Source organism: Phascolarctos cinereus, unplaced genomic scaffold (genome assembly GCF_003287225.1).
Source record: "Phascolarctos cinereus isolate Bilbo 61053 unplaced genomic scaffold, phaCin_HiC Scaffold_9;HRSCAF=440, whole genome shotgun sequence".
Lineage (NCBI taxonomy): Eukaryota > Metazoa > Chordata > Mammalia > Diprotodontia > Phascolarctidae > Phascolarctos > Phascolarctos cinereus.
Genome location: NW_027556402.1, coordinates 11087 through 37792, shown reverse-complemented (window position 1 = coordinate 37792; position 26706 = coordinate 11087). Strand labels below are relative to the sequence as shown.

Here is a 26706-nt window from a genome sequence, read left to right as displayed (position 1 = left end):
ATGGAGCCTTAAGTGCGTTGTCTCTTTTTGTTGGGGACCCTGGCCCTGAAGGAGACCTGGGCAGGCAAGTAGAGAATCGAATTAAACGGCCGCCTGGAGACTGGACATGTGGGTGGGATGGGGTTTCCTAAAGAAGGCTCCTCCGGCACCAGCCCAGGGTGGGTTTCCAGGAAACCAGGTCCTTAATGTCAGGTGAAGTCAGGGTGGTGCTGAAAGGAAGAAGGGCGCGCGCGCGCCCGCGCGCGTGTGTGTGTGTGTGTGTGTGTGTGTGTGTGTGAGTGACTCGGGGACGAGTCCCTTAGCTGGGCTTTGGCAGAGGGGGGAGGGGGTGTTGGTGTCGGTCCCTTAGTTTGGGGGGAGTGGATTGGTGGGTGGGGGTGAGGACGAGTGGCATTGAGCAGAGGAGCCAGGAGGGAGAATGGGTGCGACAGTTCTGGGGGGGGCGTTAAGGAGCAGAGGTGTCCGGGAGCCCCGCCCCCCATCCAAGGGCGAGGACAGAGAACCAGGAGCAGCTCTGTTAAAGAGCTTCACGGAGGATCGTGGTGGGGGGGGGATGAGGCCGGGGGCAAAGGAGGACTCTAGGTGGTGGCTGGGGGTGAGGAGCGTGAGAGACCCAGGAGCCGGACCAGAGGTTGGGACCGGGGGACGGGGCAAGGTCCTTGCGAAGGGGCACTAGGACCTGCCAAGGCCGTCAGTGAAGGCGTTTTGCAGATCTCCAAGCGGGATCGTCTCGAGAGTTATTACTTCCCGGCGCCGTGCGCCATCAGTGTCGGGGGCAGAGGGGCTGGGATGCCGGGCGGCGGGGTGAGGAGTCCGGGGTCACACCCCGGGCGTGGCGGGGTCAAGGGTCACAGTTTTTTTTGCGACGGCGCCAAGGTCGCGCCCCGAGTTGGCACGGGCTCACACCTCCGTTGCGACCGGGTCAAGGGTCACGACCCCTGATTGGTCCAGGGTCGAGGGTCACCCCGGCCTTGGCCTCAGACACGGGGCCTCCGGGGCCGGGTCTACGCGGTTACCTCCCTGACCCCAGCCCGGGTCCCTACGTCCAGGCTCTCGCTCCCTGAGGTACTTCGACGCCGCCATGGCCTCGCCCGAGCTCGTGGAGCCGCGGTTCCTCGCCGTGGGCTACGTGGACGATCAGCAGTTCGTGCGCTTCGACAGCGCCCGCGCGAGCCCGAGGATGGAGCCGCGGGCGGTGTGGATAGAGCAGGAGGACCCCGATTACTGGGAGGGGCAGACGCGGATCGTCAGGGCGAACGCACAGAGTTACCGCGTGGACCTGCAGACCGCCCTCGGCTACTTCAATCAGAGCGAGGCTGGTGCGTGACGTGGGCGGGAGCGGAGTGGTGAGGGGCGGGGCCGAGCCGGCCCAAGGTCACGGAGGCTCCCACGGGGGGGGATCCCAGGGCTGGAGGACCCGCGTGGGGGCGGGGCAGGGGATGGGCCAGAGTCTGGCTGCTAACCCGGGCCGGGGGCGGGGCAGGGGTCCACACCCTCCAGCGCATGTTCGGCTGCGAGGTCTCCCCCCCCCCAGCTCACCTTTAAGCGCGGGTTTGGTCAACACGCCTACGACCTCCACGTGGACGGTGGCGGTGCCTCAGGCCGTGAACACGAAGCGCAAGTGGGAGGCAGAAAAGAGCATCGCGGAGGGAGTTAAAGCCTACCTGGAGGAGACGTGCGTGCTGTGGCTGAAGAAGCACCTGGAGATGGGGAAGGAGATGCTGAAGAGGACAGGTACCCCGTGCGTGGCACTCAAGGCCCCCGCCACCCTTCTCCCTCCCCTGCAGACTCAGCCCCCGGGCTCCTGACCCCCGGGCACTCCTTCTACCCCAGGGCCCGGATTGCGGGGTGTCCCCCTGCCCCCACACATCCTTGTGCTTCTGGAGGGAAAGGAAGGAGAGCCTGGCCATGCCGCTGACCTTTGCCTCCAGACCCGCCCTCTGCCCGAGTGACCCGCCACACTGCCCCCCACGGGGAGGTGACCCTGCGGTGCTGGGCCCAGGACTTCTACCCTGAGGACATCTCCCTGACCTGAGGGATGGGGAGGAACAACTCCAGGATACAGAGTTCATTGAGACCAGGCCCATGGGACGGGACCTTCCAGAAGTGGGCAGGTGTGGAGTGACCTCAGGCCTGGAAGGGAAATATACTTGCCACAAGGGACTGCCTGAGCCCCTCACCCTGAAGTGGGGTAAGGACCGTGAGGAGGGGCTGGGGAAGGCCATCCCCCACACCCCCAAAAGACCTGGGGGAGGTGGGGGAGGGGTTAGTGACTCTGAGGCCCCAGAGGGATCAGGCCTCTCATTGTGCTTTTCCATTTCAGAGCCAGAGTCCTCCTCTATCTGGTACATTGTGGGGGGCATTGCTGTCCTCCTCCTCACCATTGCAGTCATCGCTGGATTTGTGATCTGGAGGAAGACTTCAGGTGGGCAGGACTAGGTGGGGGTCCTTAGGGAGCAGGCTCTGTGGAGATCCTGGCTTCCCCTGACCCGCAGCTTGTCTTTCTGTCCCCAAGTCCTCTTTTCCATCTAAGGGACTCTCAGATGGGTCCTAAGACTCCAGCTGAACAAATCCCTCACTAGAAGCCATTTATCTGGAGGATGCCTGGCAGGGGTATAACAGGCTGGCCTAGTGGGGAATCTCCTTCAGACTCAGATCAGAAATGCATGTGGGGATCTCTGCCAGAGGGCCTGGGTGTCCCCCAGCTGGGAGCTGTAGACCAGCCTTGGGAACCCCTGGAGGCAGGTCTGGAGGTGGGGAAGTGCCCACGTGGGGGGGCCTCTTTTTTCTCTTCCTGTTGGATCCAGAGGCTAGACTGGAGTGGGGGATGGGGGTGCAGTCTCAGTTGTAATTTGTTGTGTCTCCAAGAGAAACCAGTGAACTCCTGAGACCTTAATGTGGTCTGCTCTCCCGGATTCCTCACTGGAAATATTTTTGTTTTCCAGGTGGAAAAGGAGGGGAGTGTGTTCAGGCTGCAGGTAAGTGAAGGGTTGATGTGGAGGGTAGAAAGAAGCCTATGGTATCTCAGGGACCTGAGCAATGAGAAGGCAGAGGAGAGGCTTAGCCAAGTAGCCTTTCCTTGTGTCTCCTTCTCTTCCCATATCCTGGTTCTAGAATGTATGTCCATGACTGGGTCATTTCCCTCCTTTGTCTCCAGGCAGTGACAGTGTACAGGGGTCAGATGTCTCCCTTCCAGCCAAAGGTGGGCCTGGAAGGATAGAAGGGCTGGGGTAAAGGGGGCCAAGCAAAAAGGAGGGTGGGTGAGAGGTTGGGCTGAGAGTTGGATGGGTGGTGAGGCAGGCCCTTCAGAATGATGAGAGGCTGGAGGCCAGAAGGGACTTGGAGGGTCTCCCTGAATCTGTCTTTCCTTCTTCAGCTTGAGAGAAGTGCTGGTATGGACCTGAGGAAGAAAACAAGTCTCCAGTCCCTGTGTTGTTCCTGTGGACCCCTGGCTTTTCTCCCCAGCACTGGCCCCTGGGATCGTCTTTGGACTCTACTGGCCCAAGTCCAGGGAAGCATCATTAGGGCCCTCACCCTGTTCTCTAAGGCCTCCCTCCCCTACCTTGTTTCTAGGTATCTCACTCTGCAGAGACAACCAGCAGTGAGGGCCAGGGGGTTTTGGCAACGAGCCCTCCTTCACATTGGACGTTGCGCTGACCTCTGGGATCTTTTTCTGACTGCACAAACAGCCCAGTGAATTATTGCTCTTGAAATTTCAGGTTTTCTCCACAATCTCAGCGAAGCTTTACATTTGGGTGGGGGATTTTGGGGGACAGGATGACAATGTGGAGATGTTCTGGCCACATGACAGGAAAATAAAAGAAAGTTTGGAGACATCTGGGAATCCTTTTATTTGCTCTGCTGAGTCTGTGAGTGCAGGTGGGGGCTGGGGCTGAGAAGGGAAGCAGCCTGGGGGAGGGCCAGTGTATTGTACATGGTGAGGGTGCAGATGCTTCTCTTTGATTTGTACTGCTGGGGTGCACTTGTGGACATGGTATATTGCGACTTGTTCCAGAGCTTCTCCTTCTGCATTCTCCTCCTGGAACTGGAATAATGCCCAAGCAGGCTGTGGGCCCATAGGCCACTGTCAGCATGGACTTTTAGGGAGTTCCAGTTATATTTTGTTGGCATTTTCCTCCCCCCTTGTGTGTGTGTCCCTGCTTTTATTTCACTGCAGGGGCTTTTCCCTAAGGGCTTCTGTGGTCTCTGCTCAGGGCCCTTCCAGGACCTTGGGGCTCCATCTCTGTTGGTAATAGCCACTGCAGGGAGTGACTGCCTGGTCCCCCTTTTAGACTGTCCCAGAGTGGGGCTCTTCTTCCCCTATGAGGAAAGGAAGGGCTTCCGTTTGGAGTTAATGAAGGAGGGAATATCTAGTTTCTAAATAGAAAGAAGCCCCTGCCCCCTCTCTACCCCCTGGAGTTCCGATCCTGTACGTGGTTAGAGCCAGTTGATTGATCTCCACGTATGACTTCCCTCCTCCCCTGCTTTCCTTTCTCCTTTGGAATGATCCACGCTGCTGGGAACATTTGCCTTTCCCTGTTTTGTTCTGCCCTAGCATTTGTTTCCAAAAAAGAAGAATGTTTTAAGTATTTATATTTCTCTCCCATCATATAATCACCATCTCAGCTTAGCACCAGACAATTAACTTTTCCTTGTCCGTGGCCACCCAAGTTTTGCTCCCTTGTTCTAAAATCCCTGTGTGAGAGTTTCCCATTACTATTATTAATTGATCTAAGGAAGGTAGTCTCAAAGTGGTAGAAGCAGCAGAGACTTAGGCCCTACTGTCTCTTAGCTGATAATGTGATAATTAAGAGAGAACATTTGCTACAAATATGTCAGGTCAGATCCTGGGTCATGCGGACATGTGTTGCTTGTACCACACTCTAAGTGGCTAGGATATAGCTTTACAGCAGAAGGTTCCCAGCCTCTCTCTGGGCCTCTTCATCTAAGAAGGCAGGGGATTTTGTGATAATAAGTGGATGGACGATCTCCCCTGGGCTCTAAGCCATCTTATCCCTTGGCCAGACATGATTTAGGGGCCCTGGGGTTGAAGTAGGAAAAGAGCTTCAAGGGGGTGGAGCTATCTTCTTCTTTGAGGCCTGAAGCTTCCTCTTGCCTTGGTCATCCAGTTGTGGAGGGTTGTACATGGGGGACTTGTCTTTTCTCACAAGACTTCTGTCCCCATGTGGCTTACAAGGAGCAGGACAAAAATACTGCTTTTACTTCTCTAATGAATAATTAGTTCACTGAAATATGAAACATCTCCCATAGAAATGGAGTTGCTCTTCTGACCTTGACCTCCAAACTCTGTGACCCCCCTAGAGTCCAGCTTTCCAAATCCCCTTCTTAACCATCACAGGTGTCCATAAGCAGGAGGGGCTGCTCCAGGAGGCCCAGCCTTGGAGGGACTGAGTGACGCACCCTTGTGGGCTTTGTTAGTGTGAGGATTCCATGCAGGGGTAGGTTTGACCAGAGGGCTCAAATGCACAGCCTGCTGCCTGGCTGCAGTGTGGTGAAATGCTTTGGGAAGCAGGTTAGAGTAGTTGGGAGATATTTAACAAAGACATGAAAACACAATAAAGCAGATTACCTTTCATTTTAAACTAAGTCAGTATATGGCCTGTAGTGATCCTTAAGTATAGACACATGGCTCCCCCATCTATTTGGGGGCAGCCAGGTGGTGCAGTGGATGGAGTGCAAGGTTGCAGCATGAAGATTCATGTTCCTGTGTTCAAATCTGGCCTCAGACATTTAGTACCTGTGTGACCCTGGGCAAGTTACTTCACTGTTTGCCTCATCTGTAAAATGAGATGGAGAGGGGGCGGAGCCAAGATGGCTGAGTGAAAGCAGTGATTTGCTTGAGCTCTCGTCCAAACCTTTCCAAATACTTTCAAAAAATGGCTCTAAACAAATTCTGAAGCAGCAGAACCCACAAAAAGACAGAGTGAAACAAATTTCCAGCCCAAGACAACCTGGATGATTGATCAGAAAGGTGTATCGCGCCAGGCTGGGAGTGCAGCGCGGCAGGCTGCAGCAAACCTGGAGCAGGTCTCAGAGGACTGAATCTCGGGCAGCTGTGGAGGTTTCCAGACTCCTCAATCCACCAACACCAAAGACAACTTAGAAGGTCAGTGGGAAAAGTCTGTTTCTTTCGGTGCTGAGAAAGGAAGGCAGGGTTTCAGCTCCATTCCCCAAGAGCGTGGCACTGGGGGGGCAGCTGCTTTCCGAGCTTCTGGCCCACAGACTGAGGGGGAATCCAGTGGCTGATCAGAGAGGGACTGAAGGGATCTCTTTGCCAGTGCTGAGGCAGGAATCTCTTGCTTTGCCCGTGTGTGGATCTGGGTCACAGTTCTGGGCAGTGGTGCTGGGGTGAGGAGGAGTGCTGGCATGGTGGAGCTTGTAGTCACTGTGGAGAAGAACCCCTCCTCACAGTTACAGAACAGAAAGGAGTACCTGTGGTTACAGGCCAGGAAAGGAGTAAACACCTCGCTCCTTATCATACCACCTTGGAAGAACTGAAAATTTACAGGTCCCTACAAGTATCTCTGAAAACAGCTATACAAACCCCCGAAGCTTGGCACAGTACATTGTCCACATTGGAGGCAGATTCTTACCTTAACAAAGAGTTTAAAACTCAAGTAATTGGCCGGGATCATGAGCAAGCAGCACAAAAAGAGTCAGACTATATTATCTTACTTTGGTGAAAAAGAAGATCAAAATATACAACCAGAAGAAGACAACAAAGTCAAAGCTCCTACATCCAAAGCCTCCAAGAAAAATATGAATCAGTCCCAGGCCTTGGAAGAGCTCAAAAGGGATCTTGAGAAGCAAGTAAGGGAAGTAGAGGAAAAACTGAGATGATGCAAGAAAATCATGAAAAACAAGTCAACAGCTTGCTAAAGGAGACCCAAAAAAATACTGAAGAAAATAACACCTTAAAAATAGCCTAACCCAAATGGCAAAAGAGGTCCAAAAAGCCAATGAGGAGAAATGCCCTAAAAAGCAAAATTGGCCAAATGGAAAAGGAAGTCCAAAAGATTACTGAAGAAAATACTTCCTTAAAAATTAGAATAGAGCAATTGGAAGATAGTGACTTTAGAGAAATCATGACACAGTAGAACAAATCCAAAAGAATGAAAAATTAGAAAACAATGTGAAATATCTCATTGGAAAAACAACTGACCTGGAAAATAGATCCAGGAGAGAGAATTTAAAAATTATTGGACTATCTGAAAGCCATGATCAAAAAAAGAGCCTAGACATCATCTTTCAAGAAATTATCAAGGAAAACTGCCCTGATATATTAGAACCAAAGGGCAAAATAGAAATTGAAAGAATCCACAGATCTCCTCCTGAAAGAGATCCCCAAAGGAAAACTCCTAGGAATATTATAGCCAAATTCCAGAGTTCCCAGGTCAAGGAGAAAATATTACAAGCTGCCAGAAGGAAACAATTCAAGTACTGTGGAAACACAATCAGGATAACACAAGATTTAGCAGCTTCTACATTAAAGGACGCAGGGCATGGAATATAATATTCCGGAGGGCAAAGGAGATAGGATTACAACCAAGAATCACCTACCCAGCAAAACTGAGTATAATCCTTCAGGGGAAAAAATGGTCATTCAGTGAAATAGAGGACTTTCAAGCATTCTGATGAAAAGACCAGAGCTGAATAGAAAATTTGACTTTCAAATACAGGACTCCAGTGGAACATGAAGAGGTAAACAGGAAAGAGAAATCATAAGAGACTTATTAAGATTGAACTGTTTACATTCCTGCATGGAAAGATATTTATAACTCATGAGACCTTTGTCAGTATTAGGGTAGTTGGAGGAAAAAAATTATATGTATGTATATGTAGATAGATAGAGGGCACAGGGTGAGTTGAAAATTAAGGGGTCATATCTGGAGAATAAAGTTAAGGGATGAGAGAGGATTATACTCGGAGAAGAAGAAAGGGAGAGGTAGAATGGGGTAAATTATCTCACAAAAAAAAGAAAAGAAAAGTCTCTCACAGTGGAGGGGAAACAGGGGAAGGTGAGAGGGAATGAGTGAATCTTATTCTCACAGGATTTGGCTTAATGAGGAATAACATACATATTCAATTGGGTATGGAAGTGTGTCTTACCCTACAGGAAAATAGGGGGAGAAGAGGACAAGAGAGCAGGGGGATGATAGAGAGGAGGGCATATTGGGAAAGGGGTAATCAGAAGTAAATACTTCTGAGGAGGGACAGGGTCAAAAGAAAGAATAGAATAAATGGGAGATATCCTGCCCTACAGGAAAACAGAAGGGGAAGGGGATAAGAGAAGGGGAGAGAGATAGAAGAGAGGACAGACTAGGGGAAGGGATATTCAGAATGCATGCCATCTTGGGGTGGGGGGAGTGGGGAGATGGGGTGAAAATTTGGAACTCAAAAACTTGTGGAAGTGAATGTTGAAAACTAAAAATAAATAAATTTATATTAAAAAAAATTAAATGAGATAGAGAAGGAAATGGCAAAGTGCTCCAGTATCTTTGGCAAGAAAACCCAAATGGGGTCACAGAGTGTTGGACATGACTGAAAATGACTGAATAACAACAATAACAATCATTTCTGTTTGAGTTTGACATCACTGGTTAGACTAGGTGACCTCTGAGGGCCCAAAGGACTTTCAAATTTTGTGATGTTGATTTTCCCCACAGTTATGGTTGATTCATATCAAGGAGTTACTCAATACACATTGATGTTGACACTGTCCATTGGGAGTAATTGTTGGGTCAACATCCTTTTAGAATCCCATATATTTGGGCTAGGGTCAGGTCTGGCAAAGGCCTTTCGATCTGAAAGCTCAGTTTGCCCTATAAGGACCTTGGCTTTGCCTTCTTCCTTTCCTGACGGTCTCCCTGTAGTTCATAAGTATAAAACAAGATATCTGGCTTCTTAGTAGCCTTAGTATCACTGACAATGAAATGTTATTCTCATCTTATTGATGAAGAAACAGAGGTACAGACAGGATCAGTGAGGTGCTCAGAGCCACACACCCAATGAATGCCAGTTAGGACTTGACCTCGTCTTCCACTCCACCATGGGGCCTCTCAAGCCCAACACTCCAAATCCTAGAAGGAGACCTGGATGAAGCCTGGCCTGGATAGACCTGAGGAGGGCCTCTAGTCCATTTGAGGAAGAACTGAGTTAAGTGACTTGGCAAGGTCACACAACTAGTAAGTGTCTGAGACCAGATTTGAACTCATGAAGACTAACTAGTGTTCCTGACTCCAAGCCCAGTGTTGTATCCATTGTGCTAATTAGCTACCTCTGTGAAGGGGATAGGGAGACAGGAAGCCTGAGTCCTGATAGGAAGGCTGAAACAGGACTTCCAGATTCCTATGGGTAAAGTCTGAAGTCTGGAAAAGTATTACCCAATGGTAAATCTGGAGAGAGTGAGCCATAAAGTTTGGGAAGTGATTGGGAGTCTGGAAAAAGATTTAGGGGTGGGGAGCTCATTCAGTAGCCAGGGAAGGTGTGCACCTGGCAGACCTGGAGGACACTCACCAATGAGGTCAGATGAGGAGAATGAAACCCAAGGCAAGGGCAGCCAGCAGAAGTCAGGAAATTTGGGGAGCTCTGGCTCAGACCTACCTGGGACTTGCACGCACGCAGCTGTCTTCCAGAAGGCTGAGCGATGTCAGCTTCAGGGAATTCAGGGAGATCTCAGCTCTAAAGGAAGGAAGAACAATCTCAGCCACATGAGAAGGGAGAGATTTCATCTCCAAGAGAAGGCAGATAGATCTCAACTTCTGGGAAGATGGAGTGATCTCAGCTCCAAGGCGAGGCAGAGCTATCCCTGCTCTAAGGGAAGAAATCAGAGATCTGAGCTCTAGGGAAGGCAGAGCAGTCTCAGTTCAAAGCCTTCCTCCTTCTGGCCAGCACACTCTAGGAAGGTTTTCCTATTCCAAAGAGCACCACCATGTCCAGCCCTTGAGGCCCTGAGGTAGTTGGGCCCTTTCCTCCAATCACACCCAGGGCCAGGACTCGGGGACCCAGACTGCCTCTCCTCCCTAACCCTTGTCCTTCATCACATGGAATGCCTTCTCCACTGCAATGATCCCATCTTCCACCCTAAATCCTCTCAGGGCTCTAAACTCCACCCTGCCCCCAACTGAAACACCACTATCCTGGTCATCTCTGTAAGCTTCTCCCCTCCAGCGCCTCCACCACCTCCTTCCCTCCCTCCCTTCCAGACTCACCCCCTCCTCCTTCTGAGCAGAAAGACTGCCAGGATAAAACTTCAACATCAGACTAACTGAAAGCAATATACTCTGTACTTTGAGGAGCTGAAAGCAAATGGCTCTTTGGAAAATTGGGATGCTGTATGCCATCTGTAAATCCACATTGGATTGGACTGAATTCTCCCATTGTAACTGTGATGTTTGACCCTCTACAAGTGGACCAGACGTTAAGGCAAAACAGACTTAAAATTGGACATTAGGAACTGTGATTAAAGGTAATTGGATCAGAATAACTCTATCTTATTAGGGTATACCATGTTTCCAGGGAAGACTAGTACCTCTGGTATGGGGGCTGCTGAGTCCTTTCCAGGACTGCTTTCTACCTTTGGTGTTTATTGGATCCACACAATCTCACCTGTGGCTCCAAGAAGCTACAGTTTAGCGACCACACCCTGGTAAACTGTTTTGGCAGACAGTTAAACCATATTGAGGGCAACCAAGGGGTGTCAAACCCATTGGTGAGTTAGGGGGGTGTCTACTCCAAGCATGTGAAGACTTCCCCTGGTGGAATAGGTGGATGAGAACAATTTGTTCCAACCGCCATAGAGCTTGGTTAGATATCAAAGACACCAAAGTCATCCAGTGAATCTCGAATCATCACTAGTCATCTTGACTGTCCTGCCATTGGACTGTGACATCTATGGAAGAGAAAGTGAGGCCTATGACTTCAAGCAACTTTGTCTCACTTAAATCCAATTTGTGTGTGAGTCAAAAGACATCTCCTGTACCATTTTACCATTACCCATCTCAGAGTCCTGTGGCGACAGACAAGTGATGAAGCAGCAGGTGTGGATACACTGGAAGCCACAGTCACAACCCCACACACAGGTGGCCCAGGCCCAGGGTCATCTACTCACTGGAAGCACCAGTGGGATTTGGCAGCCCCCTGGGTGTCTGAGGAGCCTTTTAAGGACCGCACTGCTCACTTCCTGGTGTGAGGAAGCGGCCAGAAGAGGCGACCTAAAAATTATCTGCTTACTTAACCCTGGCCTGTTTACCATGGCAGGATCCCACCTTGTGGTCAAAATACACACACACACACACACACACACACACACACACACAGCACAAAAACTTCTGCAAATATGATTCCACTATCAGTACATGGAATGCATGTACAGTTATGGACAACAAAATGCAGTAGACCTGGCAGATGAAAAGCTATTGTTGCAAGAGAATTCAGCAGGTATCATATACAAATAGCAGCCCTTTGTGAAACAAGGCTAGCAAACGAAGGCTGGCTTACTCAAGTTGGAGCTGGATACACATTTTTCTGGAGTGCCGGCAGTGAAGGGGAGCGCTGTGAACCGGCGCAGGGTTTGCAGTCAGAATCTAGTGAACAAGCTCATACACTTATCAAAAGGAGTGAATGAAAAGCTCATGACAGTATGATTGCCACTCGCAGGAAAGCACCCCACCACCCTCATCAGTGCCTGTGCTCCCGCCATGACAAACCCTGACGAGGTCAAAGAAAAATGTTACGAGGACCTAGAGACACTTATCACCAATGTGCCACAAGAGGACAGGCTGATATAACTCTGGGTGACTTTAATGCTAGACTAGGCTCTGACCAACGCCAGGGAGTCCTTGGGAGGAGCAGAACGGGAAACAGCAACAGCAACGATCGCTTACTGTGGAAGACTTGTGCGTCTCGTGACCTTCTCATCACCAACACCGTCTTCCGTTTCCCTATATACGATGAAACTTCATGGATGCACCCTCGCAGCAAACACTGGCATGTTAATAGACTAGGTGATTGTAAGGAGAAGAGACAGACAGGATGTGAGAGTGACTAAGTCAGTGTGTGGCACAGAGTGCTGGTCTGATCACAGACTTAGCCTCTCCAAGCTGTATATTGGCATTCGACAAAAGCAGTAGCCCCAAGACAAGATGACTACCAGAAGACTTAATGTCAACGGATTAGAGGAACAGTTTGTTGCTCGCTTGGAGAGAAAGTTGAGCCAACACACAGTTGACAACAGTGGAACAGAAAAGAGCGGGCAGCTTTCAGACATTTGGTGTATAGCACAGCATGTAATTATCCGAGTGAGAACATTCAAAAACATCAAGGCTGGCTTGATGGGGGTAGTTAGGTGGTGCAGTGGATACAGCACTGGCCCTGAAGTCAGGAGGACCTGAGCTCAAATCCAGCCTCAGACCAAGCACTTGATACATACTAGCTGTGTGAACCTGGGCAAGTCACTTAAGCCCAGTTGCCTAAAAAAAAAAAAAAGACCAGTTTGACAAAAATGATGGGGAAATTCAAAAGCTGCTAAATGAGAAACGAGAACTCCTTAGTGTTTACCAGCAGCATAGTTCATCCATCTCTAAGAAGGCAGCCTTTAACTCCATCAAAAGTAAAGAACAAGCAAAGCTTAGAGAGATACACAATTCTTGGCTCAGTAAGAAGGCAGGTGAAATTCAGTTTTACTTTGACAGTGATAATCCAAAGTGCTTTCATGATGTCCTGAATGCTATTTATGGGCCAAAGATGTATAGTGTCTCTCAATTACTCAGTACTGATAGAGCCATCTTGATTACTGACAAGGACATGGAGAGAAAAGCTAAATACTTCCATGGTATTCTCAACAGACCATCATCAATCAGAGATATTACTCTTTCCTGAACACATTTTATGCCCAGGGAAAATCTGGGTAAAACAGAAAAAGATGAGGGACCATGAAGAAAGGGAGAGAAATCCTTGTTGGAAAGGAGAAGAAAAATGGATGAAATTCAAAGAGTAATGAACAGGACTAGCTGAAGGGGAAGAGAGGAAGAGAAATCTATGAGTAGCTGAGAGGAAAAAAGGAGAGGGAAGAAATGTAGAATGAGGTGAAAGCAGAGAGACAATAAAATTTCTGGAGAAATTAAAGTTAAAAGACATGGCATCTTCTAAATAGGATAACAAAGGAATATGCATATTTCTTTGCAGCTAGGGCACAGAGATACTTTAAACAAATGTCAAAAGACAGAATTAAGCAACACATCCTTTCATTCCATAATGAAATAAGAAGGGAAATAGGTTCAGGGACCACAAACAAAAATACACAAACCCAAATGGAAACTTAGCAATCACATATCAAAGGACAACCGAGTCAAAGAACAAAATACAGAAATGATAACTTTGTAAAAGAAGATGATAATGATGAAACAACAAGCCAAAATTTCTGGGATTCAGCTAAAGCAGTCCTCACGGGGACAACATGGCTTTACAATCATACCTTAAGAATATAGAAAAAGGGAAGACTGACTATGTACTTTAAAAATTAGGAAAAACAAATGAACCTAAGATAAGCATAAAAGAAAAGATATAAAAAATAGAAGAGAAATAGATAAATTGGAAACAAAAAATAGAAATGGCAAATAAAACTAAAAATGGGTTCTTTGAAATGACTAATAAAGTTGATAAAAACTCATAGCTAATCTGATTAAAGAGAGCAGAAGATCAAATCAATAAAAGAGCCAATGACAAAGGTAAAATCATAGCAAAATCAGAATAAATAAAAAGGATAATCACAACATAGTATGTAGTTTTATGATAAAGAAACTGAGTTTTATGCAAAAAATGGAGTAATACCTCGAAAACCAGGAAATGCTCCAATTATCAGAAGACCAGACAGATATATTAAATAGCCTGATCTCAGAAAGGGAAATAGGCTTAGATGTAAATGAACCAAAAAACAAAACAAAACAAAACAAAACAAAAACCCAAAACCAAACTACCAAACCTTCAAGTTCAGATAGATTCATAGGAAAATTCAATCAAATTTGGAAAGAACTGATTTCCTAAATTTCACAAATGATTCCCTAAAATAGGAAAGTATCCTACCAAGAGAAATATAGACCTAATCTCTAAACCTGGGAAAGTCAAAACACAGAAAGTAAACCCCAAGCCAATACCATGAATGAACATTGCTCTCAAAACTTTAAATCCAATCCTTTCAAAGTGACACGTGTGTGTGTGTGTGTGTGTGTGTGTGTGTGTGTGTGTGTGTGTGTGTGTGTAAGAGGTCACTGGTGTCCATCCCCTACTCACGAACATGGAGTATGTTGCCCTCTGAGTGGATACAAAAATGGACAATGCACCTGCCTGGCTACAAACTCCGCTGCCTTATTTGGGCTGTTGCTAGCAAGGACCCTGACAATTTTTAAACAGGATCAAATGAGAGAAAACGTATAAGGTGCACAAAGTGACACATAGTAAGTACATATAACCAGCCTCAGACCCCCTTCTAGTTTTCTTATTATGCCCCCCCACCCCAGCCCCTGCCACTTACCCTCTGACCCAGGGCCACTGGCCTCTTGACTGATCCTTGGTCAAGTTCCTCTATCTACTGACTGTCTTTCCAGTGGTTGCCTCCTATGCTTAAGATAGTCTCTTTCCTCACCTCAGCTTCCTGCCTTCAGTCCTCTCAGCCAACATCTCACCTTCTGAACATTTTTCTTCCTGGTACCTAAAATTTTGAGAGATTTCTCTCTGAGAGTCCTAGACTTCTTCTTACATAGATTCCTCCTAGGCCTCCAAACTCCACCCCAGGGCTTGAATTCCACCTGGCCACTATTTGCTAACCTGGTCATCCCTGAAAACTCTGCCTCCCCCATTGTAGCAGACGCCTGCGTCCACTACGACGTTTAATCTCCAGTGAGGTGAAAAAGAGAGAAAGAAAGAGAGAGAGAGAGAAAGAGAGAGAGAGAGAGAGAGAGAGAGAGAGAGAGAGAGAGAGAGAGAGAGAGAGAGAGAGAGAGAGAAGAGAGAGAGAGAGAGAGAGAAGAGAGGAGAGAGAGAGGAGAGAGAGAGGGAGGGAGGGAAGGAGAAAGAAATCATGCGGACCAGGGGGTAGGAAGTCATGAACAAGCTCTGTTTATTGATCTGAGGGTTAGGGTTATTATACCCCATTCATGGGAACAGAACCCAGAGCAGAAAAAGCCAAGTATCAACAATTAATTTTTCTCATGGTAACAGTAACTGGGGGGGGGGTTTCCCCCCAGAGTCGTCTCCTCACTTCCCGATTATCCGATTATCTTTCAAGGTTTCTTTAAAATCTTTCATCCTCTCAAGGGACAGACAGCGCCTGGAAGAGGTCGGAGAGCCTACGTTCTGACCTAGATGGTGCTTAGATAATGGACAGGAACAGGAACATCCCAATGTGACCTATATCCTCAAACCCATCAGTGCAAGCCCTCAACACCCCATCCCTCCACCACCTCCTTTACTCTCCCTGCTTTGGGACTCAGATCCCCCTCCTTCTGGGCTGGGGGATAGCCAGGATAAAACTCAGGCAGCAGACTAACTGAAATTAGTGGGCTCTGTAATTTAAAGTGCTGACAGCAAATGGCCCTTAAGGAAATTAAGATTTATAACTAATTTACAACCAAATCCAGATTTGGTAGGACTGAGTTTATCCTAAACTATGTGATATCGTTTTAAAGTCACATGTGTGTTACTATTTGGATAACTATGATATTTTACCTAGTATAGGTAGGATAGACCTGAATGCAAAATATACATAAAATTTCATAAGGGTGATCTATTTAGAAGTGTCAGTATAAGTAATAAAAATGTAATTGGATCTAAAGTCTGCTACACTGGTCACTGAATGCAATCAGTCTAGGATGTCAAATTGATAGATGCATGAAGTAATTTTCTATGTAACATAATTTGGAAATACATTCAACTGAATCAATGTCATTTGACTGTCAATAATTTAATTCCATATTATAAATCCATAGTATCATGTATTATCTTTTAAATTTTTGTTTTTGGATTTTGGGAAACTACAGTGCATGAAATCTTGCTAATGAAAAAAAAATAATTTCTAGAGGGTGATGCAATTATACCCTTACTAAATTGACTTCTTTTTAGAAAGGTTGACTAAAGCTATTCAAGATTGGGGTTACAATGCTTAACAACTTAATTATTTAATTGTGCATGCTTTGTTTTAAAATAAATAATGATAATTTACTGTTTGGAAAAAGTACAAAAAAACCTTGTAAATTCTCCTTATCTGGGAAGTCCTTGAGGACTTAACAGGTGCCTTGCAACCTTCTCTTTGGAAAAGATCATAAAATCTTATCAGCCCTGGGGAAGAAGTTGCTGAAAGAAGGTGTCCAATTCTGACTAAGTAAGACCTCTTGGTATTCAAGGGGCTGGTGCTGTTTAAAATTTATTTCTAGTATAGAAATGATTTTTGTCTGGTAGATTGACCACTAATGATGAAAATTATAAAACTGAACCTTGAAGAGTATGTATAGAAGTTATACCTTTGAGTCACCTTCGTCTCTGCAGACCTTGTCTTTGATTCCACATGGGACTGCTTCCCTGAGCAGAGTTGATGTGGTCACCTGGCAGTTGACAGGATCAAATTTGACAGGATTATGTAGCTGTACTAACCTTTGAAACACACTATTGGCAGAATTTTTCTAGGAGTATGTTCTACATATAGGTATGACCTGAATAACATCCCTTATCAATATGCATGTGGGTTAAGGGATCAGATGTGGTAGATAGAATGCCTGAAGAGCTATGGAAAGATGTCTGCAATATTGTGTAGGAGGCAGCAACATAAACATTCCAAAGAAAAAGAAGAGCAAGAAAGCAAAATGGCTATCTGATGAGGTTCAACTGCTGAGGAAAGAAGGAAAGTGAAAAGAAAAGGGGAAAGGGAAAAGATATACCATCTGAATGCAGAATTCCAAAGAATAGCAAGGAGATATAAGGTTTGGGTAAAAGAGAAATGCAAAGAAATAGAAGAAAACGATAGAATGGGAAAGACAAGAGATCTCTTCAAGAAAATTAGACATACCATTTCACATGCTAGTGAAGTTATGCTTAAGATTCTGCAAGAGAGGCATCTGCAATGTGTGCACTGAGAATTACCAGAAGAGCAGGCTGGTTTTCAAAGACACAGAAGAACTAGAGACCAAACTGCCAACATTCTTCAGATTATGGAGGAAGCAAGAGAGTTCTAGGAAAAAAAACATCTGCTTCTGCTTCATTGACTCCACTAAAGCCTTTGGCTGTGTGGATCACAACAAAATGCGGTAAGTCCTCAAAGAGGTGAGAGTAACAAATTTACTTGTCTCCTATGGAAACTGTATGAGGGCCAAGAGGCAGCAAGTAGAACGGAACATGGAAGAACTGATTGGTTTCAGATCGGAAAAAGGGTATGTCACCTTTTTCATTTAACTTAACATCATGTGAAGTGCCAGGCTGGAGGAATCAAAAGCTGGAATTAAGGTTGCCAGGAGAAATATCAACACTCTCAGATATGCAGATGGTACCACTCTGATGGCAGAAAGTGAAGAGAAATTAAGAAGCCTCTGGCTGAGGGTGAAAGAGGAGAGTGTAGAAGCTAGTTTGCTACCTGTGATATCAGAAAAAAATATAAGGAAATCATTAAAGAAGAATTTTAAGGTGCTGCTTAAGGACAAATTGTTTACTTCCGATATGTGAAAATGTTATTAAAATGAGTAATTATTAATAATAGTGTTCTTAAAACTGCTGTCATTACTAACATAGTTTTATAGCAAGCCTGTGACTGACTTGTGTATGATGGGGTGATTCTAAAAAACAAAATTGTGCAGGAAAAGCTAAAAAGGAGCAATTATGTCATAGAAATGGGGCACAGAAGGAAGAACTAATACAGAGGAAACAGGTGGTGGTGAAGGGCTAGCAATGTCAGAACTTGACTCTCGTCTGGGTTGAAGAAGAAACAATATATACATCCGGAGAGGTTTAGAAGTCTACTGAACTTCTAGAAAAGTGAGAAAACTGGGGGATATGGTGGGAGACGGATTTTTGCAAGTGTGTATAGAGTAAGATTAGGAGAGTAGGGGGAGAAGATAAGGGAGGGGATTTTAGAAGGGTGGGTGAAATAAGAAACAAGTGGGTAAAAGGAAAAGATAAGGTAGCAAGGATAGGGTTAAAAAAAACAGGCTGAGAAGGAAAATAGTAAAAATAAGATAGAGGGAAATTCACAAATTGCAATTATAACTATGTCAAATCTATAAGTATATGAGTCATTCCCCATTTGGTAAATCAATACAGGATAGGAACAGGCAGTTGACCAAAGAAGAAATCAAAACAATTTATAGTCATATAAAAATACTCTAAATCATTATTGATTAGAGAAAGATTAAAACAACCTTGAGATATCATTTTATACCTACCAGATTTGACAAAATGATAAAAGAGCAAAATGACAAATGTTGAAAATGTGGAAAAATTGTGAAACTAATTTATTGTTAGTGGAATTGAAAAATTGTCCAAACATTGGAGCATATTGATGATATTGGGCCCCAAAATTTGAAATCTTGGAAGTTAATGGCCTTTTTGGAAGTTGCTCTCTTTGTGGTGGCAAAGAATTGGAAATTGAGGGGATGCCCATCCATTGGGGAATGGCTGAACAAGTTGTGGTGTATGAATGTAATGGAATACTATTGTGCTATAAGAAATGATGAGCAGGCAGACTTCAGGAAAACCTTGGAAAGACTTGTCTGGACTGATGTTGAGTGAAGTGAGCAGAACCAGGGAACACTGTACATATACAGTAACAGTCACATTGTTCAATGACTAACTTTGACTAACTTTGATAGATTTAGCCCTTCTCAGCAATGCAAGGATCTAAGACATCTCCTAAAGTCTCATGATGGAAAAAGCTATCCACACCCAGAGAAAGAACTATGTGGTTTGAATGCAGATCAAAGTATACTATTTGCTCTTTTCTTTTCCTTCTATTTTGTTTTGTTTTCTGTCTAGTGATTTCTCCTATTGGTTCTAATTCATTCTTACAACATGACTAATATGAAAATATGTTTAATGGGACTGTGTATGTAAAGCCTATATTTATAAGAATACAATTCATTCCCCAATTGATAAATGGTCAAAGGATATGAACAGGCAGTTTTCAGATGAACAAATTAAAGTCATCTACAGTCATATGAAAAAATGCTCTAAATCACTATTGATTAGAGAAATGTAAATCAAAACAACTCTGAGGTACCACATCACACCTATCAGATTGGCTAACATGACAAAACAGGAAAATGATAAATGTTGGAGAAGATGTGGGAAAACTGGAACACTAATGCATTGTTGGTGGAGTTGTGGAATGATCTAACCATTCTGGAGAACAATTTGGAACTATACCCAAAGGGCTATAAAACTGTGCATACCCTTTGACTCAGCAATACCACTACTAAATACTCTATCCTAAAGAGATCATACAAATGGGAAAAGGACCCACATGTACAAAAATATTAGAAATGAGGCCCTTATCAGAGACACTTGTGAAAATTCTCTCCCAGTTTTCTGCTTCCCTCCTAGTCTTGGTTGCATTGGCTTTGTTTGTGCAAAAACTCCTTAATTTAATGTAATCAAAATTACCCATTTTGAATTTCATAACGTTCTCTATTTCTTGTTTGGTCATGAATTCCCAGCAGTTTTTGTCAAATAGTGAGTTCTTATCCCAGAAGCTGGGGTTGTTGGGTTTATCAAAGTATAGTCATTGATTACTGTGTTTTATGTACCTAACCTATTCCACTGATCCAGTACTCTATTTCTTAGGCGGTACCAAGTGGTTTCGATGATTGCTGCTTTATAATACAATTGAACATCTGGTGTGGCTTGTTCACCTTCCCTAGCATTTCTTTTCATTAGTTCCCTTGATATTCTGGACCTTTTGTTCTTCTAAATGAATCTTGTTATTATTTTTTCTAGCTCTATGAAAAAATTTTTTGGTAGTTTGATGGTATGGCACTGAATAAGTAAAGTAGCTTAGGTAGAATTGTCATTTTTATTATATCACCTCAGCCTACCCATGAGCAACTGATGTTTTTCCAATTATTTAGATCTGACTTTCTTTGTGTGAAAAGTGTTTTATAATTGTGTTCATATAGTTCCTGGGTTTGTTTTGGTAGGTACACTTTTAAATGTTTTATAATGTCTACAGTAACTTTAAATGGAATTTATCTCTTGCTGGGGAAGTTTAGATTTTTTTTTTTTTGGCTAGGCAATAGGGTTAAGTGACTTGCCCAGGGTCACACAGCTAGGGAGTGTTAGGCATCTGACTCTGGATTTGAACTCAGATCCTTCCGACTCTAGGGCCAGTGCTCTATCCACTGCACCACCTAGCTGCTCTGGAAGTTGAGATTTTTTAAAAAAAATTATTCAACTATATTTCATTTAGGTGAATTCAGAGTTAAATTAGTATAATAAGGATTTCTGTTCATTTGTAACCATTAGGAAATTACAGACTAAACATTTTAAATTATTATTACAAATAGGCATAAGCAACTTTCAAGACACGTGGCATGTGGCAGGCACTACACAAACTATTATGATTAGCATGAAAACACTGGGTAACAAAATCAATGACTTTCTATGAATTGATGTGTTTGAAAGGTATTTACATCATTATCACATGACTGGTGATGTTTGAAATACAAGAAGGCTAAGTTGTCAAAGCAAATTTCTTCCTCTTTTCAATCTGAATACTGTTACATTACAAATACATCTATTATATGATTATTATAGTATATTTTATGTAAAAAACCCAGAAAATAATAATAATAATAATAATAATAATAATAATAATAATAATATAAAAATAAAATGATTTGCTGTTGGGAGAGAATCAGGGTAAAATCCTCTTAGGATATATTTGTCTGTGAGCTTCCCTGAGAAGAGCGTTGCTGACAAAGTGCTGTGAAATGCTGCATCACTGCGGAACTACGGCCTCTCCCACCCAAAGTGGAAAAAGGAAGCTTTTGAATAGTAAGCTGTTGAGGGCCAGAACTGGAAAGTCTAAATACGGGATTAGGAATTTAGGTTAGAGCTTGCCTCTTCCCTTTTCCTACCGTAAGGGCTTAATTATTCAGACCATCTGGCTCACCAACTTTCTCCCGCCTAAAAGGCTAGAATACTCTGACCCTTAGACCTTGAAGGTAAGCAGGTGTGAACAATTAAGGATGCGCATAAGGGCTGGGGTTAGTCAGGTAAGAACCAATCTTAGGCTGAACTAGTACTCCTTCCCATTTTATTAAGCTCTCTCCTTTTATTGTTATTGAGTTGTGTCTGACTTTTTGTGACCTCATTTGGGGTTTTCTTATCAAAGAAATTGGAGTGGTTTGCCATTTCTTTCTCCAGCTCATTTTTCAGAAAAGGAAATTGAGGCAAACAGGGTTAAGTGACTTGCCCAGAGTCACACAGCTATTAACATCTGAGGCTGGATTAGAACTAAGGCTTTCCTTACTCTGGGCCCTGAGCTCTAACCACTGGGGACCTAGCTGTCCCTTTTACGGTAGTGAGACCAAGTCTACTGTGATTCCAAATTCCAGTTATTGCACTCTAATTCAGTCATTATTCTTGGATCCCTTGCTTGCTTATCCACACAGCCTGGGAAGGTTACAAGACTTGCCGGAGTCACAGCTGGGATGGAGGACATTAAAAGGAGGTGGCAGTACAGCCCTCCACCAATCAGTCTGCAGATTTCTCCAGTCCTCAGACGCCCTCAATTTTGGGTAGGGACATTGTTTTCCTCACTTCTAAGGAGGGGAAAGGGTCACACTGAGGCGGGCTGGGGGTTGGAAGGCCAGCAGGTTGAGGGCTGGGGCCTTTTTTTCCTCTGGTTCAAGCTGGGAGCACAAGAGCCGGTGTTCCTGGAGTGATGATGGGAAGGAGGGAGACTCGGGGGCTCCATAGATTCAGAGGCTGTCCTGGGAATGACGCAGAAAGAGGGAAGGTCTGCAAAGCTGGGGATTTCCTCCGAGTCAGTTTCAGTTTCGGTCGGTCTCCTAATCTGTGAGCGCTCATTCTGCCCAGTCACCAATGACGTTTTTAGAATTTCGTTTGCTATTGGCCGGCGGAGCCTCGGTGAAGCCAACCACAAGTTAGGGATTCGCCCCTCTATAAACCCAGCGCGACTGGTCTCAGTTCTCTCTGTGGACCATGGAGCCTTATGTGCGTTGTCTCTTTTTGTTGGGGACCTTGGCCCTGAAGGAGACCTGGGCAGGCAAGTAGAGAATAGACTTAAGCGGCCGCCTGGAGACTGGACACAGCGTCCAGGGGTGGACGTGTGGGTGGGAGGGGATTTCCTAGAGAAAGCTCCTCCGGCAGTGGCCCAGGGTAGGTTTCCAGGGAACCAGCGCCTTAATGTCAGGTGAAGTCGGGGTGTTGGTGTGTAATGCAGAACGTTATTTTACCATTTAGGTAATAGAACCCTTTAGGCCATGGAAAACTCCAAATTCCTTAGCAAGACCCTTATCTGGCTGCTCAGGCCACAGCCCTCAGATCATATCTCTGGAAGCCTCCATTGTGAGAAAGTTTGCACAGCATTATCATATCTACACAGAGGGAGAAGGGTGTCCTTGACCAGCCAGACTTCAAAGATCCATCCCCCTCCCTGTCCTGTATACTCCCTATATATAACCCTAGCTCAACCCCTGATGGGGGCTGCTTGATTTGGATGTGAATATCCCTGGCAGCCGCGCGCTAATAAAGTCCACAAATTGGGTGGTCAACTCGCTCATTTCTCGGTATAACAGTGAAAGGAAGAATCAATCTCTCTCTCTCTCTCTCTCTCTCTCTCTCTCTCTCTCTCTCTCTCTCTCTCTCTCTCTCTCTCTCTCTCTCTCTCTCTCTCAGACTCGGAGACCAGTCCCTTAGCTGGACTTTGGCAGGAGGGGGAGGGAGGAGGGGCTGTTGGTGTCGGTCACTTAGTTTGCGGGTGGTGGTCAGAGGATTGGTGGGTGGGGGGTGAGGACGAGGAGCGTTGAGGCAGAGGAGCCAGGAGGGAGAATGGGTGCGACAGTCCTGGGGGGGTTAAGGAACAGAGGTGTCCGGGAACCCCCCACCCCCAAAGTCGAGGACAGAACCAGGAGCAGCTTTGTTAAAGAGCTTCACTGAGGATAGTGGGGGGCGGGGGGATGAGGCCGGGGGCAGGGGAGGAGGTCTGAGGTGGGGTCTGAGGGTGAGGAGTGTGAAGGACTTGGGACCTGGACCAGAGGTCCAGTGGGGGGTCAAGGTCCTGGTGAAGGGGCACTAGGACCTGCCCAGGCTGTCAGTGAAGGCGTTTTGCCGATCTCAAAGCGCGGTAGTCTCGAGAATTATTACCTCCCGGCAGGGGCGCTAGGTGGCGCAGTGGATAGAGCACCAGCCGTGGATTCAGGAGGACTTGAGTTCGAATTCGGCCTCAGACACATAACACTTTCTAGCTGTGTGACCCTAGGCAAGTCACTTAACCCCACTGCCTAGCCAAAAAGCAAAAACAAGAACAAAAAAACCCAAAAAACAAAAAAGAGAATTATTACCTCCTGGCGCCATCAGTGTCGAAGGCGGAGGGACCAGAATGCCGGCGGTGGGGAGGGAGCCCTCTCCAGGAGGCAGGGTTAGGTGTCTGGGGTAATATCCCGGGCGTGGCGGGGTTAAGGGTCACACGCAGGTCGCGAAGGGGTCAAGGGTTACACATCTGCTGCGACGGCGCAAAGGTCGCGCCCCAGTTGGCACGGGTCAAGGGTCACGCCGCTGGAGGGTACGGGGTCAAAGGTTGCGCCACAGCCTTGGCCTCAGACCCGGGACCCCCGGGGCCGGGGGTACTTGGTCACCGTCCTGATCCCTGACCCGCCCCCGGTCCCCACGTCTCAGGCTCTCACTCCATGAGGTACTTCGATGCCGCCATGGCCTCCCCTGAGCTCGAGGAGCCGCGGTTCCTCACCGTGGGCTACGTGGACGATCAGCAGTTCATGCGCTTCGACAGCGCCAGCGCGAGTCCGAGGGAGGAGCCGCGGGCGGCGTGGATGGAGCGGGTGGAGCAGGAGGAGCCGGGCTACTGGGAGCAGGAGACGGGGAAGCATAAGGCGAACGCACAGACTACCCGAGTGAACCTGCAGACTGCTCTCGGCTACTTCAACCAGAGCGAGGGCGGTACGTGACGTGGGTGGGAGCGGGGCGGGGAAGGGTCGGGTCCGAGCTGCCCCACGGTCACTACGGCTCGGGGTGGGGGGGGCTCCTGGGGCTGGAGGATCCGCGTGGGGGCAGGGCACGGGGGCAGCCGGAGTCCGTCCGCACTGACCCGGGCCGGGGCGGGGCAGGGGTCCACACCATCCAGCGCATGTACGGCTGCGAGGTCTCCCCCGAGCTCACCTTCAAGCGCGGGTTTGAACAACACGCCTACGACGGTCAAGACTACATTGCCCTGGACATGGAGACCTCCACGTGGACGGCGGCGGTGCCGCAGGCTCTGAACACCAAGCGCAAGTGGGAGGCAGAAAAGAGCATCGCGGAGGGAGTTAAAGCCTACCTGGAGGAGACGTGCGTGCTGTGGCTGAAGAAGTACCTGGAGATGGGGAAGGAGACGCTGAAGAGGACAGGTACCCCGTGCGTGGCACTCAAGGCCCCCGCCACCCTTCTCCCTCCCCTGCAGCCCTAGGCCCGCGCTCCCGACCCCCGGGCACCCCTTGTACCCCAGGGCCCGGATTGCGGGGTCTCCCCCTTCCCCCACCCATCCTTGTGCCCCTGGAGAGGAAGGAAGGAGAGCCTGGTCATGCCGCTGACCTTTGCCCCCAGACCCGCCCTCCGCCCAAGTGACCCGCCACACTGCCCCCCAAGGGGAGGTGACCCTGCGGTGCCGGGCCCAGGATTTCTACCCCGAGGACATCTCCCTGACGTGGCTGAGGAATGGGGAGGAGCAGCTCCAGGACACGGAGTTCATTGAGACCAGGCCCGCGGGGGACGGGACCTTCCAGAAATGGGCAGGTGTGGATGTGACCTCGGGCCAGGAAGGGAAATATACCTGCCGAGTTCAGCACGAAGGACTGCCTGAGCCCCTCACCCTGAAGTGGGGTAAGGACCGTGAGGAGGGGCTGGGAAAGGCCATCCCCCACACCCCAAAAGACCAGAGGGAGGTAGAGTGACTGGTGGGAGGTGGGGGAGGGGTTGTGACTCTCAGCCCCAGAGGGATCAGGGGTCTCACTGCCTTTTTCCATTTCAGAGCCAGAGTCCTCCTCCACCTGGTACATTGTGGGGGTCCTTCTCCTCACCATTGCAGTCGTCGCTGGATTTGTGATCTGGAGAAACACTTCAGGTGGGCAGGACTATGAGGGGTCCTTAGGGAGCAGGCTCAATGGAGATCCTGGCTTTCCCTGACCCACAGCTTGTCTTTCTGTCCCTAAGTCCTCTCTTTTCCATCTAAGGGACTCTCAGATGGTCCCTAAGACTCCAGATGAACAAAATCCCCAACTAGAAACCATTTGTCTCGAGGATGCCTGGCAGGAGTATAACAGGCTGGCCTAGTGGGGAATCTGCTTCAGACTCAGAGGGCCTGGGTGTCCCCCAGTTGGAGGCTGTAGGCCAGCCTTGGGAACCCCTGGAGGTGGGGAAGTACCCATTTGGGGGGGGCCTCTTTTCTCTTCCTCTTGGATCCAGAGGCTGGACTGGAGTGGGAGGTGGGGGTGCAGTCCCAGTTGTAATTTGTTGTGTCTCCAAGACAGTCCAGTGAACTCCTGAGACCTTAGTGTGGTCTCCTGTCCTGGATTCTTCACTGGGAATTTGTTTCTTTTCCAGGTGGAAAAGGAGGGGACTATGTTCAGGCTGCAGGTAAGTGAAGGGTAGACATGGAGGGTAGAAGGAAGGACCCAGCCCATGGTATCTTTAGGACCTGGGCAATGGGAAGGCAGAGGGGAGGCTTAACCCAGTAGCCTTCCCTTGGTGTCCCCTTCCCTTTCCATACCCTGGTTCTGGGATGTATGTCCCTGACTGGGTCATTTCCCTCCTTTGTCTCCAGGCAATGACAGTGCACAGGGGTCAGATGTCTCTCTCACAGCCAAAGGTGAGACTCTGGGGGCCTGGAAGGAGAGAGGGGCTGGGCTAAAGGGGGCCAAGCAAAGAGGAGGGTATATGAGGCTGGGCTGAGGACTGGTTGGGTGGTGAGGCAGGCCCTTCAGAATGATGAGAGGCTGGACACCAGAGGGGACTCGGAGCATCTCCCTGAAACTCTCTTTCCTTCTCCAGCTTGAGAGAATTGCCTGGTGTGGGCCTGAGGAAGAAAACGAGTCTCCAGTCCCTGTGTTGTTCCTGTGGACCCCTGGCTTCTCTCCCCAGTGCTGGCCCAAGCCCAGGGAAGCATCGTTAGGCCCTCACCCTGTTCTCTAAGGCCCCCTTCCCCCACCTTCTTTCTTTCTGCCTGTCTCACTCTGCAGGGAGACAACCAGCAGTGAGGGCCAGAGCGCTCTGGGAATGAGCCCTTCTTCACATTTGACGATGCAGTGACCTCTGGGAGCTTTGTCTGACTGCACGCAACCTGATGAATTGTTGTTCTTGAGTCCTCAGCTTTTCTCCACAATCTCCATCTGCGTGGGGGTCTTTGGGGGACAGGATGACAATGTGGAGATGTTACGGCTGTATGAAAGGGAAATAAAGCTGGGAGACGCCTGGGAA

The 26706-nt window shown here is 47.4% G+C and overlaps 1 protein-coding gene, 1 long non-coding RNA gene and 1 pseudogene across 3 annotated transcripts; 2 read left to right on the top strand and 1 right to left on the bottom strand.

Moving 5' to 3' along the window:
- On the top strand, positions 1-3836 carry LOC110203127 (class I histocompatibility antigen, Gogo-OKO alpha chain-like; annotated as a pseudogene). Its single transcript, XR_013484137.1, has 8 exons — positions 1-64; positions 1050-1319; positions 1484-1734; positions 1932-2191; positions 2324-2425; positions 2946-2978; positions 3158-3202; positions 3377-3836. The product of XR_013484137.1 is annotated as a class I histocompatibility antigen, Gogo-OKO alpha chain-like (transcript).
- On the bottom strand, positions 3837-23917 carry LOC110203130 (uncharacterized). Its single transcript, XR_013484138.1, has 3 exons — positions 23583-23917; positions 9625-9702; positions 3837-6406 (listed from the first exon to the last, which is right to left on the bottom strand). It is a non-coding gene; the product is annotated as an uncharacterized LOC110203130 (long non-coding RNA).
- On the top strand, positions 22180-26706 carry LOC110203128 (class I histocompatibility antigen, Gogo-OKO alpha chain). The gene is made up of 8 exons (XM_020979607.2): positions 22180-22285; positions 23917-24195; positions 24363-24641; positions 24838-25113; positions 25262-25354; positions 25834-25866; positions 26054-26098; positions 26281-26706. The coding sequence occupies exons 1-8, from the start codon at positions 22222-22224 to the stop codon at positions 26283-26285; spliced, it is 1074 nt and encodes a 357-aa protein (XP_020835266.1). The 5' UTR covers positions 22180-22221; the 3' UTR covers positions 26286-26706.